At 52.1% G+C, this 16,767-nt stretch overlaps 1 protein-coding gene across 5 annotated transcripts in view; it reads left to right on the forward strand.

Moving 5' to 3' along the window:
• Nucleotides 1–16,767, forward strand: part of SH3PXD2B (SH3 and PX domains 2B) — a 77,190-nt gene that overhangs the window by 36,087 nt on the left and 24,336 nt on the right. For all 5 annotated transcript variants that reach the window (XM_063349184.1, XM_063349186.1, XM_063349185.1 and 2 more), the window contains exons 4-5: nucleotides 7,437–7,513; nucleotides 11,772–11,863. In XM_063349184.1, the coding sequence (XP_063205254.1) occupies nucleotides 7,437–7,513; nucleotides 11,772–11,863 (169 nt within the window). The remainder of the gene's footprint in view (nucleotides 1–7,436; nucleotides 7,514–11,771; nucleotides 11,864–16,767) is intronic.

Genomic DNA, 16,767 nt, shown 5'->3' on the forward strand with positions numbered 1-16,767 from the left:
CCAAACTTTGTACAGCCCGAGTGGCCTGGAGCAGATCCTGGCCAGTCTGCTTCACTGGAAACGTGAGCCTCAGCAAGGAGGGCTTGCCTGAGGCTGAGCTAACCTTGGCTGTAAAATTGCTTTTTAGGAAGCTTGAGCTACAGACAATAGTGAACTCCCAAGAAGGGAGGAGGAGAAAGGGGGTTCGGTGAGATCATTTCCAACAGCAGAATGGTGCCTCCTTTCTCCTTCCTTCCCAGCCTGCTAACCTGCTCAGCGTGGGCTCCAGTGCCGCCCACATACTTTGGGGCTTTTCTCCCAGAGCAGCTGTGGGGATGCTAATAGCTCCCCACACAGACCCCGTGAAGCAGATGGAGAACATCTCATCCCTTTTCCAGCTACAGTATCTGACTTCCCCCAGTCCCATTGCATCTTCATCAGAGCTGGAGATGGGGCAAGGGTCCTAATTACTATTTTCTGCTCTAGCAGGATGGGCATCTGTGCTGTAGCACTATTCATGGGCAGTCCCAGGCTAGCTTCCAGCCGGTAATCGGTACAGTTGCCTTTTCTGTAGGTTTCCAGCTATCCCTGCTGACGTGCAGACCAGTATTACCCCTGGCCGAGTGCTGCACTGAAGCAATTGCTCTGCTTCTGACCTCTGAGCTGTCTTTAAACAAACTACCTTAAGTTTTTCTCCATCGCATGGCACTGTAGGCCACAGAAGCAATGGCCTTGGGAACATTTTGCTCCTGCTGCAGCAGGATCTCAAACCATGAGAGTGTAAGGGGCTGCCTTGATAGCGGCTCTGTTTGATTTGGCTTCATTTCACAACGTATGCGACTCTGTGCTTATTCTATACCCAGGATGGCCCCGGAGGCACTTTCCTGGTCCCCCTCCTTTTCGCCAGGATATGTGCACAGTGCAGGACTTTGCCAAACAGATGCTAAGTGCAGGGCTCCTGGAAACGCCGTCTCCCACGCCTGCTTCCCCATCCTAGGAATAGCCCACGTAGCTGGCTGCTCCCTGGGCTGGGATTAATTATATGTACATTTGGGGCTGCCTTTTTTTGAAGTGAGTTTGGAACCTGTGCCAGGGAAAATCTGGATGTGATTTGAAAGGTGCAGAGAAGTGAATTCTTTCCGAGGCTGTGGGGTGGGGGGAGAGTGGTGGGGAGTCCTTCAGGGTAAAGTAAGAGGCACAGGCGGTTTTCCACTCTTGAAATATCTGGCTTGGTTCACGGCCGTCATCGGCAGGGTGATGTGGTTTGGGTTCTCTGCCCCTCCAGCTTGCTTGAGATCCAGTAACAGCCTTTGGCTGAAGAGGAGCCTCAGCCATTTTGCTGGTTGAAATCCCTCTGCCTCGTTTTTTTCGGTTCCTTACTCCACAGTGTAACTTCAGCTCTGTCTGGAGAATTCCCACAGGAGGGAATAATTTGCAGAGCTCTGTTTCCCCACCTGTTTGTTTGGAGAGATTAACAGCTCTTGTGGCCTGCCTGCTCTATCTCATACTGCTGGAGACCCGAATTCCTTATCGGCCCTTTCCCGAAGCTCTCCTCTGACACTTTGCAGTCCTTGATGAATGGCTGAGGCAAGGGGGGCCATGCTGCATCCATCGCTTTGCAGCCCCCTCTCCGGAGCTGCTGCATCAGCACCCTTTGCTCTCAGTCAATCAGATAAAGCAGAGCAGCCTTGATTAGCCACAAAAGGGGCTTCTTCCAGTCCTGGGAGGGCAGAAGCTTTCTGGCACAAGAGGAAGGTGGGCAGACTGAGCACCTTCAGTGGACCCTCTCTGGCTGGTGCCAGCTCCACTGCATGGGGGATAGAGCTCATGCCCCGCAGGGATGACCGGCGAGCGGGTGGTGGGCACCAACCTCCTCCTCCTGCCCAGCTGGGTACGAGGCAGCACACCAATGTTATTTGCCCAGGGAAGTGGCTGAGTCGCCATCCCTGGAGGTATTTAAAAGATGTAGATGTAGTGCTGAGGGACATGGCTTAGTGGTAACTTGGCAGTGCTGGGTAGACGGTTGGGCTTGATGGTCTTAAAGGTCTCTTCCAGCCAAAATGATTCTATGATTCTATTTCTGCTGTTGAAGGCCTGAGCCCAGTGATGTGAAGTGTAAATGCAGAAGGGCAACCTCTGCTCCAGCGAGTTCACTGCTGGATAGGATGTAAAAGCCAGCAGGTTGTCCCCCGGTGTCCTGGCCAGACTGTATCAGTGGAAGGACTATCACGGTGGGGTTTTGTGGGGGAAAGGAGCGCAGGGATTGTGGCAAAGGAAGATTTTAAGGTGGTATTTGAAGGAAACCATGCTGGTGGTTTACAGGAAAACTCTCCCTAGGGTGGGACAGTTGGGACAGCAGCTGTTGTGGGACAGTGCTGGCTGGCATGAGGTTCACAGGGGTGTACTGGATGGATCTGCTGCTTATCCATTATGTTGGATGAACTCTTGATAATGAGTAGTGGGCCTCTTGGCCACGGTGGGTGTAAATGAGTAGCAGTGGTGGGAGAGGAGTGTTGCCTCAGGAGAAGGGAAGAAAGGAGGAGCATGGTTGTGTTGGTGGGACATAGAGCTTTCTAACTGGGGAGCGTCACATCCCAGGAGGTTGTGAACTCTATCCACTGACTGATGGAGCCTCAAAACAGCATCAAGGGCACCGTGATTTTCCAGGCTTCGCTCCCAGCAGGGTGAAGAATACTGCCGGCTCCCTGCCGTCAGCCCAGTGCTCAGGGTGGCAAAGGGGAGAAGCAGAAGCACTGGGACAATTTGGGTGGAGAGCTGAGCCGATGGTGCCAGGCGGGTCAAAGAGGGAGGGTAGGGGTTGGCCAGGGAAGGGAAAAGCCCAGAGCCATGCTTCCAGGCTGCTTGCAAGGTCTCCCCCCCTCTGCCCTGCTGCTGCTGAGCCGGGGAGACGAGGTGCTTGCTTCTGACCCAGAAGTCCTTCAGATGTGGCCAGAGGTTGGCTTTGTGATAGGCTGGGACCTTTTTATCAGGTTTCCCCCTCCCCAGTCCCCCTCTGAGAACCAGCTGGTGCCCTCAGTGCTGAAGCGCCTGTTCTGGTATTTGCTTGGTTGTAAAAACAAACCAGGGTCAACAAGGAGATAAAACAAGTAAACAAATGCTTGAGTCGGCAACGGGAGACGGAGACATGTCTTCTGCTGCTTTGTTACTCTTCAGTTCGTCTTTTCTTTGGGTAGGTGAAAGCCTCGATTGCTTGGAAGCTGTCTCTGAAGAGCACAGCTGGCTTTAGCCGCAGCCCAGGCGTCAGCTCAGCACCGCATGTATGGCACGGGAAGGACACGGTGCTTCTCCTTCACAGGGCTGGGGGGGCCTGGGGAGAGCAGCAGGGTGAGAATTAGTTGTAGATTAGTTTGGGTTGGAAGGACCTTTAAAGGTCATCTACTCCAACCCCCCTGCAATAAGCAGGGACATCTTCAACTAGATCGGGTTGCTCAAAGCCCCGTCCAACCTGCCCTTGAGTGTTTCCAGGGATGGGGCGTCCACCATCTCTCTGAGCAACCTATGCCAGTGTCTCACCACCCTCACTGTAAAAAATTTCTTCCTTATATCTAGTCTAAATCTTCCCTTGTTTAGTTTAAAACCGTTACTCCTTGTCCATGCTGCAACAGGCAGCATGGCCTGGAGTCTGGGTACTTCTTGCACAGGGAGATGTGCCAGGGCAGCCGTTCTGTAGTAGTGCCTTATCTCTGCCTGCTTTTTCCAAAATCAACTTACTTGACACATTCCCAGGTGATAAACGTTCGGTCTGCTCGCAGCTTTGTTTGTGTGTATAAAGGACAGTGTATTTTATCACACTTCCTTGTGCGGTGACTTTCTTGTGCTAGCAGGGAGGGAGACTCATTGCTCTGATCACTCATGCGTAACATTATGTGTGTAAATAAGAAAATCTACTGATTTCTGAGTGCTTGAGCTGTGGCAAGAGTGAGAACCTGGTGAAGTGGAGCCTGCAGCAGCACTGACCTTACCAGCTGATGGAAAACCCCACTAATCAGCAAGATGTGCGGAATTGCCTTCCTTCACATGTTTTTCCCTTTGTATTTCTCATGCGGACATGGAGGCGGAGGGCAGGAGCGCTGCTATGAGGATCTTAGGAGTAAAGTGAGTCTCGCCAAAGGATGTTCTTAAAAGGTAGAGGTGGTGGTTATTTTTCTCACGTTGGAGCAACTTTTGCTGAGTTTGCAGGCATCCAGGAGTCAAGGATCCGAACGGCATCAAGGCTGTCCTTCCTCTTGCTAGATACCACGACGGCAGCTGAGATTGCTCCCCCTCCGCTGTCGCTCTGCGTCTCTCACGCTGCAGATTTACTGAGTGAACAGTTCAGCCAACTGGGAAACTTCACCGTGGAAAATCAAGCCCCAGAGACCTTTCCCTCTTTTCTGCTGGCATCTTTCTGTGCAGATGTTTCTCCTCACTGTTCTGCGTGGCCTGCCTTTGCCTGGAGCTATGTTACACCGTGCCAAAGCTGGGCCAGCAACCGAGCCCTTCTCTGCACAGCACCTGCGTGTCAGGCTGCTGGTTGGAAGAGGCCAGGGCAGCGATTACCCAACGCAGTCTTCAGACTTACCTTCTCTCTTGCCTTGGCCCATCTGTCCGTTTCTTTGCCATGTGTTTTCTTTAGGATCTAGAGGAGCTAATCCTGAACCTTCTCTTTCACGATGAAGGACTATCTGCTATGGGGAGGAGGAAAAGAAGCCACCTGGAGGATTAGCAGGGCAGTAAGCCAGGTGCTAGACTGGGACTCCTTACAAGCTCCTGGAGGGGGGCCAAAAAAAGTGTAAAGCAGAGAACACTTAGAACAAGGTGTGGGTGATGGGCACCATTGCCTTTGCTGTGTCCCCTGGAGCTACAGCAATGGGGGGTGCAGATACGAGTTGAATAATGTCATGCATTTCTCTTGCATTACATGGTCTTTGGCCACATGAGAAGCCCGAGCGGGCAGCGCCGTTCTTCCCTTTTTGCAGATACGGCCGAAGGAAAATGTGCCCAGGAGAATGTTGTACCTCATTGACCGAGGCAGTTGCCCATCTTTCCCTTCCAGGAGGGAAGCGGTTTCCTGCTCTCTCTTGCCTTTCAAGTCAAGGATTTATGTAGCTGTATTTGGCAGCACTGAAGGTTCTGCAATTATGTTAATTAGGCACTTTGATAAAAAACCAACTTTTTGTTACAAAATAAACTTCCTTGTTGAAAAATACTAGATCTAGAGCAAATCAAAAGAGGAGCTGGATTTCCTGCTGGTTCATATGCTCTGTGCCTGGGCTAATTTAAGATCACTTCAGTTGTTGTGATGTATTTATTCCCCAAAACTATATTCTTTTTATTATTATTCACTAGCATCTGTTTGTTAAACATTTAAATATTCCCACACCCAGAGCTTATTATTTCAGACATTTATAATGTACCCACCCATCAGTGATTTCATTCTGACAGCCACAAAGCCAAAACAGCTATTCCTTACAATTGCCAACAAAACTGTTGCGATCCATTCATCTTTCTCAAAATCATCATTCAAATAGAAACCTATGCGGCAAATATGCCGTGATTGCTGATGAGAAGGGAAAACTGTTGATCATTTGCTTGTCTGACGGAAAATAATTGCTATAGGCAAGGAAAGGAGCTCTGACCTGGTTATCGCTCCCAGTCTTTCCAGACAGCTTCTGTGTTCCCAGGCTGTTCACCCTCAAAATCTAAAAGACAGATTGAATAGAGGGGTATTATTATTTTTTTTTCACTGTATCGTAAAGACTGCCAGACTTGGCTCCGGCAGGCTGTGAGAAGGAATGCGTTTCAGAGCAGAGCGTTTCCCACCATGGATGCCTCAGCCCCTCGCTGTCAGCGGGACAGAAATGAGAAGCAATCCTTCTGGTATGAGCTGGCCCGACCCTTTGCATTTCGCTGGAGGGCAAGTACAGAGCTAGCACTGAGTGTGATTGCTGTGTGCTCCCTTGGACGGTCCGGTTTCGAAGGCATTCTGCATTAACTGAGCCTAGCAGGAGATTTGGCTCCTCCACAAAGTTCTGATTCACGGTCCTTGCGAGCTGAGGTTGGGTTGACTTAGTTCATCTCTGCTTAAAAAATGCATTGGCAGGCTGCACAAGTCAGGCATGTTCCAGATCCTGGACAAGTCACGGAGAAGCAGAGGAGTGAGCCAGCCCCTGATTTTAAAATTTTGATAAGCGTGTGGCCATTTTAACACGTCCTATTCGCGAGTATCTTGGTAGCATCCAGCCTTCGGTTCCAGCAGTGCTGTGGCTCCTGTGAAGGCTCGCTGTAGGGGCTGATGCTAGTCGTGGTGCAGCAAAGGGCTGCGTGACTCTCCAGAGTGCTTTTCATGTTGCTTGCAAAGAGGGTGCGTTGGTATTTGGTTGTGAGGGGAGTTTGGCTTCTGGGTTGCCCCATGGTCACCTCGTTGATAAGTGAAGGGATTGCATGGCCAGACACATCAGATGCTCTCTGTGGGTTTGGTGCTGGGACTGGAAACCCAAGTAGGGACAAAAAGAGACTTCCCTGCAGTATGGGAGATGTCACGAGGAACTTCAGGGAACTTCGTTACGAGCCACTTCGCTCCCGCAAAACACAATTTTCCAGGTGATTATATTGCAACCAGTGCCAGTGTGTGTGTTCCTGGTGCTTTGGGAAGTGCCAGTCCGAAATCCTGTCACATACCAGTCCTTTTGATCGCCACCTTTCTGCATATCTGTTTCACTCTCTGCTAATGGCTTTTGTCATTAAATGCCAGAGAAGCTGTTCCCTGTGAAAGCAGCTTGAAGCATTTAGGACTCATTAGACTTCAAAGGAAAGAGGCCTGTACCACAAGCCAGAGGGGAGGAAACGGAGTGGCAAGAGGATCCTATTAATGGAGAACAAAAATAAACCCCAGACAGGAAGGAAAATCCTATAGGTCTGACTCAGAGCTGCAGTCCCGACACCGTGGCTTTGAGGACCACTCCGACACGAGAGCTGCATAGAGAGGAACCCTCTGGCTTGGCTTCTGCCCACACTAGACCCGGATGCCCTGAGCAAGCCTGGAGCCTACAACAAGGGTCCCACCTGCACCGGTAGTCGCAGGGATGTCCGCATCTCTGGCATTTGCCAGTGGGCTTGTACACCCGGGACTTGCATGCCGGCAGACTGTAAGGTATCAGGCATGTGTTTTCATGGGGGTGGTTCCTCCATCATTGACACATTGGTGAGAGAACGTGGGGGTGCAGCTTGCTTGTAAGTGTTTCCTCTTCTCTCTCCTTGAACACGCTTGCCACTTCGAACGTACTTTATTCTAACAAGGTGTTTAATCCATGGGAGGGAACATGCTTCCATATAGGGATGGTGCTTTTGGTGAGAACAAGGTGCACAGGGGGTAGGTCCTGACGGAGGGATTCAAAAGAGAGTGTTCCTGGGTGTTGTGCTGACCTGTTCTTCTCTCTCCGTCTCTCCTGTTTCAGGAAAGATCCTCTTCCGACGGAGTCACATCCGCGATGTTGCAGTCAAGCGCCTGATACCCATCGACGAATACTGCAAGGTAAGGGGAGGTTTCCACTCTCGACCAAAGATGAAGCCACCTTGATCAGGCTCAATCCTGTTTGACTGATCGTATATAATAGTGTGCTAGTGCTGGGAGAACGGGGAGTGAGGGCTATCCCTCACTGTCAAACCCTTTCTGGGATGAAGACCCACCCCCTGTTTCTCTTTTCACTCCACGTGATTAGTACTGAGGGCTTGGAGACCCAGGGTGCAGGGTGGCCAGCTCCACGCCAGCTTGCACCCTGCTGCTGTGCTTTCCCTTTCTCTTCTTTCTCAAGCTGCAAACCAGAACCAGATTTCCAGATGGGCCGGAGAGGACCTGGCTGCCTGGCCGTGTCCTGTCTGGTGGTAGGTTTGGAGTGAAGTGGTTGTGTGCAGGACTAGGCTTGAGGGACTCGGCTCCTCCCAGAGCCATTCCTTTCCCACCTATTGGGAATAGACCTGCCGTTTTATGTAAAGACAGCATTTTTTTGGTGGGATGGTCCCAAAATGGGACATAAACTCCTGTTATTGGTTATGCAAAACAGTTACTTGTGCAGGGGTAAGATGCCTTGTGCCTGCAGAAAATTATTGGAAGCCAAGAGAGATCATCTCGTCATAGACAATCAACTGTATTTTGGCTCTCTGTCCTTTCCTTGATAAGGCTGAGATGATTTGCCCCATACTCTTGAAGAACAGAAGACTGTGCTTAAGCGTAAGGCAAATTATGGTGTTAATAAAAAGGGCATTTTTTTTCTGGGAAAAACAAAATACTGAATTCCACAAAAAATATTTTTGCAAAAATAAAGTATGCCACATCTCATCACATCAAAGAGGTGCACTAGTACGTGCAGCAGCCATGAAATCATCTGGAGGTAGGTCTACTGCTTCCAAAATCCAGTATGAATGCTGTTGAAGACATATCCAAAGACCGCAAAACCCAAGGCAGAAGACAGGGAAATGTGAAATGTCCATCATGTTCCGTAGGTGTGGGAGGAGTAGCAGTGACTATGGCCTAGGATTTTGCATGGTGGGGGCGGGACTGTGGGTTTTGGGACTCAGCCAGACCTATGGGAGGGATGTTGTGGCTGGAATAACAAGTACAAAGGATAAAGATGAATTAGTAAATGCATCTTGACAGCTCTGCAGTGGGGCTGCGGGTGAAAACCACTGCAGACCAGGACAGCAGATGAGAGCAGAGCGATGGAGATGTAGTGCAAGGTGTGCTTGGACCTATGTGTTCCAAAGAGCCTGGGGGAAACTGATGGTGTGAGTAACTGCTGCGCTCCAGCTGGGGGTGATCAGCCCCTTGTCTCCTGAGTCGCTGAAATGTGCCAGCTACGTACAGCCACACACATCCATAAATTTAATTTTTGGGAAGAAAAAGTCCCTAAGTGATAAGATGCTGCAGCTGTCTCTTTCAGAATGATGCCATTAATGGCATAAAATATAATGAATCCATTTGACTTAACAACTGGAACATAATGGCTGATGTTATATGACCCACTTAGAGGGCCGCTCTCTCCTCCTCCCGTTAATGCATTACCAAGTAATAAAATGTACACTGTGCCTGGCCTTCCAGTTGTTGCTGCTTAACCATAAAGCTGCTGAGCTGAAGGTGGGTGTGGGACTGAAGGCTGCGGAGATGTACAATGAGCAAGGAGTCGGCGAGAGCAGAGACACGTCCCTCCTGGGCATGTCGTGCTGCAGATCGCGGCCGCAGGGTCCCAGCACACTCTTTCTGCCGTGTGTATCGTTGGAGGTGGATGTTGCACGTGTTTGGATGGTGGTGGTGCAGAACAGAAACACAAAATACCTCCTCCAGCTTGGCCCTGCTGAGTGAGAATTGAGGGTTAGGTGAATACGTTGTGAACAAGTTCCCACAGAAGACTCTGTAAGAAAGTTTTTGCTTGCTTGCCATGTCCTGCAAGAGAAGTGGGTGTCTTTGTTCTCTGGGAGAGCCCTGGGAAGAAGGTGGGTGAGATTTGGGGTGGAAGTAGGTGAGAGGAGCAAGGGAGGGAACCACTGCTTTCATAAGGCGGTGCTCTTGCGGAAGGGCTCTGTTCCAGTTCCTGCCGTGCTGAAAAACATGGTAATTTAAGGTAAGGTGCAAGAAAAGCAGCAAAAGAATCAGAGCAACTGGTAAGAGCAACCAGTCACCAAATGAGACTTCAAACAACCATAGCAATGACAAGGAGCGGGAGCGGAGGCCTAAAATTTCTTCCCATTTCTCCCATTTATTCTCTTTTTGTTCTACATCTGTTGGTCTTCTCCCTGGTGTGGGAACTGCCTTCCTCCTGTCTAAGGGATTTTGAGAAAGTGTTAGTTGGAGGGTTGTTGAAGGAGTTGCGATGCTGTGATGCTCTATCCCAACAAGGCTGGGCGGAGCACTAAAAAGATTGCTGCTAGAGAATAATCCCTTCTCACTCCCTGGAAAATGGATTTCAGTGCTTGTCTGTCTTTGGCAGATGACCTGTTTCTTCAGGCTTGCAGGCAGCACGGCGGGTAAAATGACTTGCTGTGGCTCCAGCACCATGGGCTGAAGCTGTGTGCTGAAGGCCTTCCCCAATTCACTCCTTTGGGTGCCAGAGCCAGAGGTGGGACTGACGTCACACTATTTGTGCCAATATTTTTGATTTGGTGGCCATAGCTGCTGTAGACCATGGCCAGCTGGGCTGCAGGGTGGCCTGCTTGACTCGGCCACCACTGTGCCAGCTCAGTCGGCTCTAGGTGGGCTTCCATCAAGGTGTCCTGAGAAATGAGTTGTGGGTCTTGCCTCTCATCCTTCCAGCACACCGTGTTTTCTGTGATTGTCCCCTGCTATCAGAGGACACGGAGCCTTCTTCAGGCCACAAAATCAGAGTGATTTTTTCATGGGGGAAATTGTGTAGATCATGGGATGCCTGGAACTGGGAAGCGGTACCCACATGGGAATGGCATTCATGCAAAACTTGGTCTTTGAATAGCCCTTCCCTGGACCCAAAAGCTGCAGAGGGAGTCGTTTGCTCCCTCCTGCCTCTCACATGATCTTGATCGCAGCTGGCCCATGATTAGTGGTCTGTCCGTCTGCTGTGCTGGCACTGACTGACTGTACGCTGAATGGCTGGAAGGGCTTTTGGGGGCCAGCAATTAGGTCAATATGGAGCCACATCTGATCTGTGTGGTAACCCCGGGGCTTTACAGATGTGGCGTTGTCTCCAATACAGAAATGAGCGGAGGTTTGGTTTGCCTACACTGCTGTCACGAGACTGCTGTGACAGCAAATGGAGGGGAACGGGAATTATATAGAAAATTGGTTAAACATCTGCTCCAGGTCAGGCTGCAGCACTGCTCCCTGATTTCAAATCGGCCCTTTTTCAGTTGCATGTTTGGTTATCTTTTTTTACTTTTTGCAGTCACCGTCATCTGTGACTCTGTTCCCTCCCAGGAGCAGAGAGCAGGGACTCCATTCCCTCTCTGCCAGGCAGCCGCCCATCCCGCCGCCCCTGCCCTCGCTGCAGCCCACCTCGGAAAGGACCTACAAGAGCTCTGGCCCAAGGCGAATGTGGCTGTCCTGGACTCTGCCCCCAGCTCCCAGACATGCACACTCCCACCCTGCAAGTCCTACCGTTGAAGCCTGTCTTTTTGCAACAGGCTTCCTCGAAGGGAAAGGAGAAAAGCGGAGGCAGTTTGTAGCTCCTGCCACGCGCCAGCACGCGTAGCAGCCTTCCAGCCCTTGCCCTGCCGAGCTGGTGTCCACGCTTTTGCCTCCTGTTGCTTCTCTTCCTGAGCTGCCGATGCCCAGCAGAGCATTTTTGCGATGTGCCAGTCAGGACTGATGACACTGAGAGTCTGCCATGCGTAAACTGCCCAGCCTTTCCCAATGGCTCCTTGCTCACAGCACAGCTGGGAAGCTGAGCCCTGCCGTGGCTGGGAGGCTGGATGCTGGGATGGATGTCTCAGTGGCTCTTACCCTGTGAGGGCACATCTGTCCAAAAGGCTGGGGCTGGGCTAAGCAGGGCCCAGGCAGTCTCTGCTTATTCTCCTTCAGTCTTCAGTTGCAGCTGGGGGCGGTGTGGTGGGTGTAACTGGGGGCTGTCTGTGTCTTGCTCCCCTGCGGTGTGTGTTTGCAGTACTCTCTCCAGCCTGGCTCTGCGCTCCTGTGTGCCGGGAGCCACGTGGGTGCCGAGCTCCTCATGCCGTGACCCAGCCCCCTGTGCTCCTGAGGGCCTGTCCTCCCTCAGCTCCTTCCTCAGTCTTGATGCTTCCCGTCACCAGTGTCTCTGTTTCATCCGCAGGCTCTCATCCAGCTGCCTCCCTACATCTCCCAGTGCGAGGAAGTTCTCCAGTTCTTTGAGACACGACCTGACGACTTGACGCCCCCCAAAGAGTAAGTTGGTTGGGCAGCTGCCACCGCCAGGATGGCGATGAAACACAAACTACCTTGTACTTGCTGGTATCCATAAGAGTCTGACATTCATCAGCGGTGCCCACCGCGAGTCACATATCTGGGATTTGGAGGTTTTCTTGCAGAGGGAACAGGGACTGTGCAGCTCGAGGTGGGCACCTCTGCCCACTCCTGGTGTAGCCTTCTCCAGTGGGGAAGTGGAAACACTTCTCTGGGACCCCATGAAGCGTTGCTCTTCTCCCGAGCCACTTTCTACTCGCAAATGCTGGTTTCAGAAACATGGTCAGTCTGAAAAGCCTCATTTCACATGGTTATTAACAACCTCTGCCTTGTTTGAAAGGCTCTTTCCCTTAGCCATGTCCATGAGCCCCATCCGTAACAACGCTCCGGAGTCTTTCCATGCAAAACAAGGAACGTTTGCAAGGAATCTCGCGTGCCTTACGCAACTCTGTGTGGTTATAAGTCTTGTGACTATGAGCTGCTTTGGCCAGGAGCCACCCATCTCTTACTAATCACAAGCAGCATAAATCTGAGCAGCCGCCTCCATCTCCTGCTCTGCTGCTCTCTTGATGCTGCATGTGACACGATGCGCGGCTCTACCGAAGGTTGAGCAATGGAGGAGGCTTGATTAATTGTGAGAGGAAAGGCAGTAAATTGATTTGACATCATTCTGTATTGGAAGGGTGAGGAGGGAGATAAAGGGATTTTGTTTTTCTCCTCTGAGCAGCAACGCTGAGCCTTTCAGGTCTCCAGCTAAGTATTACGCTTCTGTGGACTATATATTCTCCCTGCATTTTCGATTTTTTTCATTCCCTCTCTTAATTCCCCTTTCCCCCCATCCCTGCTTTCCTCTTTTGGCTCCTGTCTCTGTTTGCTTGGCCTGTCATCGTTCCTCCTGCAGCTTGATGAGATTGGTCTGAGGGCCCTGCAGCCCATTAACTAATTGCTTGCTGTCGGCTGGCGCTCTCATCCGTCCTGCCCAGCTATTGCTCACCACTTAACCTGCCACCCCGGCGGGCATCCCTCAGCCGAGGCGGCAGCTCAGGGGCAAGCAAGAGGCACGAGGAAAAGATGAGCTTGCAAGAACATTGGGTGGGGGTTTATCACAGGGGTTAACAGCCCTGGGGCTATTTTGGGACGTGGGGGGCCACCGGTGCAAGAGTCTTGGAGCCCTGCATGAGAGGGTGGTGAGGCACTGTCACATGTGGTGGAATAAGGGCAGCTTCAGCCGTGCACCCGGTTTCCTCACCTTTATTTTGTCGTGTAGACTGAGCCAGAAATCAGGCGGGGTGGGGGCTGTGGCATGGCCAGAAGAAGGAGCACATTCAGATGCGGAGACCTTTGGGTGCTGAGCGTCAGCCCCAGAGTGGTGCAGCTCAGCTGCGTTTGAGGCTGTAGCTCCTGGCTGTCCGGCCAAGCAGCAACCGGTGCTGCGTCCCTCGTTGTCTCCCTGGTTTGGGTCCAACAGACAAGGGGAGCGGAGGCACCAGCCCAAAGTCCAATCCCAAGCGTGTGCTGGTGTTGCGGGGTCCATCCTCATATACATCCCACAGCGTCCTGCGGGACCGCTGAGCAGCTCCCAGGCGCAAAACTGCACTCACTGCAAAATTGCCCTGTGTTTGTGAGTCTTCGGCCACGGCAGTGCTGGATGGGTGAGTGGGTGATGCACCAACGAAGCCGGCAGTGGGTCGTGCTCCGTCCCGCTGCCTGCTCCTCTCAGGGAGGAGAGGTGAGCTTGCAGCTCGCAGAAGGACTTAGCAGGTGACTCTTGTCCATTTGCCTCCAGCAGCAGAATGCTACAGCATCTCAAGGACGTCTCTGTTGTGTTTCCTATCCCAGCCTGAATGCCAGAGGGGTATTTATTAGCTACAATTCAAAATGCTAATTAATAAAAGTCCTTGACTCTCTCCTCTGGAGAGATTGGTGGGAGCCCTTTCCCGAGCCCCGAGTGCTGGCCGGCCGCCAGCGTACCAATAACGAGATGAGGGCTGTGATAGACGGCTGGGCTGGATCAGACGTGATGGCGTGTCTGGGGTTTGGCCGGATGTCATCATTCATCCAGCAGATAAATACTTTTCTCCGGGAATTTGAAAGGGAGCCAGGCCATGAACAGTGTGGGGAGAAAAAAAGAAAAAAAAAAGGCAGCTTTTTATGCTGGGTGGCTGAAAAGTGGGAATGAGGGCAGGAAAAAAGGACTGGTCAGCATGCTCGGTGCCAAGCCAAGCAGCCGCTCTCGTGGCACCGTGGCTGGGAGCCTTCTGCTCCCTGTCCCTCGCCTCGGCTTCCCCAGTTGACACCACAGGTCACAGCACGCCCATGGCAGTGGCGGCTGGTGGCAGTGAAGGGGACGTGCCTTCGAGCACTGTTGGATGCACCCTCTGCTTAATTTTTTTTTCTGGAGCAGGGGTAGAAGATCCACCTAACTCGCATCACCCCAAAATGTGAAACCACTTTCAGGGGCCACGGTTGACTGCAGTGTATGGAGCTCTGGGTTTAACTCCAAAGGATGAATTTAGTCCTTGGATCTGGTAGCGTTTGGGAATGGAAAGAGGAGGTTGGACAGCCCATGCATCTATCTCTGGGCCCCTGCAGTGTCTGTTTTCCCCAGTGCTGGAGCTCTTCCTGGGCTGAGACAGGGCTTTTCTTTCCTTCTGCGCAGCTCCCTTCAGTGCCCCATTGCACTGTTGGGAGCACCAACAAAATGAGATCACTGGTGGCTGCCAGCCCTGCAACGTGAGTTCCTTCTGCCCTTTTCGGTCTCTCGCCTGCTCTACAAGCCCCAGCCCTGCCGCTGGCGTGCATAAAGGGAGATCAAGTGGACAAGGACTGAGCGGAGAGGGAAAGAGTCAAATGCTGACTTTGTGCATCCTTTTCCTCCCATCGCTTCCAGTTGGGCAGCAGATCACAGCGGAAAGCGGAGCTGAGACAGGAGTCTCCAGCAGTTGGGGGGCTGGAAGAGGGAGGTGAAGCCCTTGCTCCATCCCCTCCGCACACACACGCCAACTTTCCAGCATCCTCCTGCCCGGAGGGACCACTTCAAACAGGAGAGTGGATTGAGGTTGTGGTGTTTCTGCTGGCAGTGATGATCGGTGGCTTTCATGACGTGGATGCCTGTCCAGCAAGCTCTGGACTGGGATAACTAACTCAACTGCTTCTACCTCGGAGGGCTGCCTGGTGGTGGGTCAGTGGGGCTGTAATCCGGAGGGGTTGGTTACTTTTGGGAAAAGGTGACTCCACAGAGCAGTGGTGGGGGTGGAGGGAGAACTGAAATGGTTATGGAAAGAGAAATCCTCTGGAAAGTTAGCAATCTGTGGGGATGTGGTATTTTTCTCCCTGGTGTTGGACGGAAGCCCGATGAAAACCGTAGTTTCAAAGCAGAGAAATCATCAAATTCCTGCTCCCTGCATATCTCAGCAGGTTTGACCGACAGCAGGATGCTTGGCTGTTGAGGTGGGAAGTTGCTGCATGCATCCCCCTTACCTCCCATCCACCCTTTTCCAATTTAAAGCTGTTTTTAGCCACAGCAGAGAGTTTCTGGAATAAGGCTGGGGAAGTCTGAACAGCTGGGCACAAAGCCACTGCTGAGTCAAGGCATTCAGCTGCTAACCCTCCTCGCCAGCTGAATCTCGGCTCTGGGACATGCAGGAGCCCAGGTTAACTCCGTAGTGAAGCAAGACACTAAGTGATTATTTAATAATTGTCCACAGTGTATAAGCGGAGCACGCTGGGGAAGGAGCCAGCATCGTGCTGCTGCCCAGGGGCTGCGGATCTGCTGCCCTCAGTACAGGAGGTGCCCCTGGCCACGGGAGGCACCCTTCATTAAAAGCATCTTTCCTTGCTTTCTTTTTGGTAGCTGAGCATCTCATCATATATAAGATGCTTAAAGTTGTTGTTTTGAACCTTTTAGCATATGAACCCGATTTTTTTTTCTCCAGTGGGAGCACAGGCATGTGTAGAGGAAATTTACTGTCTCTTAATGTGCTTAAAAGATGTCCTTGAGCACCCTTCCTCACTCTGGGGGCTGTGGATTCACAGTTTGAAAGCTACCAGCTTCAGGAGGTCCTGATGTCTTTAAAAGGCATAAATTCCTCTTCTCTGAAGTATCTTCATCCTTACCTGCTGGGTCTGTCCATCCAGCAGGTCTCCTGCAAAGGGAGGGCAGGGCCAAAGGCTGATGCGCACCCTCTGCCCTGGACATCACACGAGGCTTAGCGCAGAATTGGGGTGGGCACCAGGGCTCTCTGAAGGCTTGTTAAGGGCTCATGACCTCTACAAGAGCAGATGATAGCTGAGGTGGAGCCCGTGTCTCAGTGGAGACTGCGGCACCTGGCATTACATCTGTGCTCATCCTGTCTTCGGAGACCCCAGCTGAGGGTTTGGCTGATGAACTTCAGCTGCTGCTCCTCCCCGCTTGCTGGCGTTGCTTGGCTTTCCCAGCCTCTACCACCCAAATAGGTGTATTGGGAGCAGTGCTTTCCGCCTGCTGGGTGGGCCGCGGGGTGGTGGGAACCAGAGAAACCCCGCGCCTGACTTGCCTAGTCTGCAGATGGATGGGAAACCTCCTCCTGCTGCCGCTAAGCAAACAACCTCCAGAAAGGCACTTGTGCACATCGCTTGGGCTGCTGCTTCCCAGTTGAGCGGATCTTCAAAGCTGTTCGTGTGAAGCGAGAGTGGGTGGCTTTCCCTGCTGCCGTCTCAGCCAGCGGCGTTGCTGCAGGACTGTGTTCTGATTTAGAAGGTGGCCTCTGGGGTTTGGTCCTCTCCTGGCAGGAAAGCAGCCGAGGCAGGTGAGGGTGTCCCTCTGCCCTTGATCTGCTAACCCAGGTCCCGCTCACCGCAGTGGGTCCCTGCCCCGGCTTCCCAGCGCTCCTGGGTCTTGGTGGCTG

Source organism: Chroicocephalus ridibundus, chromosome 11 (genome assembly GCF_963924245.1).
Source record: "Chroicocephalus ridibundus chromosome 11, bChrRid1.1, whole genome shotgun sequence".
Classification (NCBI taxonomy): domain Eukaryota; kingdom Metazoa; phylum Chordata; class Aves; order Charadriiformes; family Laridae; genus Chroicocephalus; species Chroicocephalus ridibundus.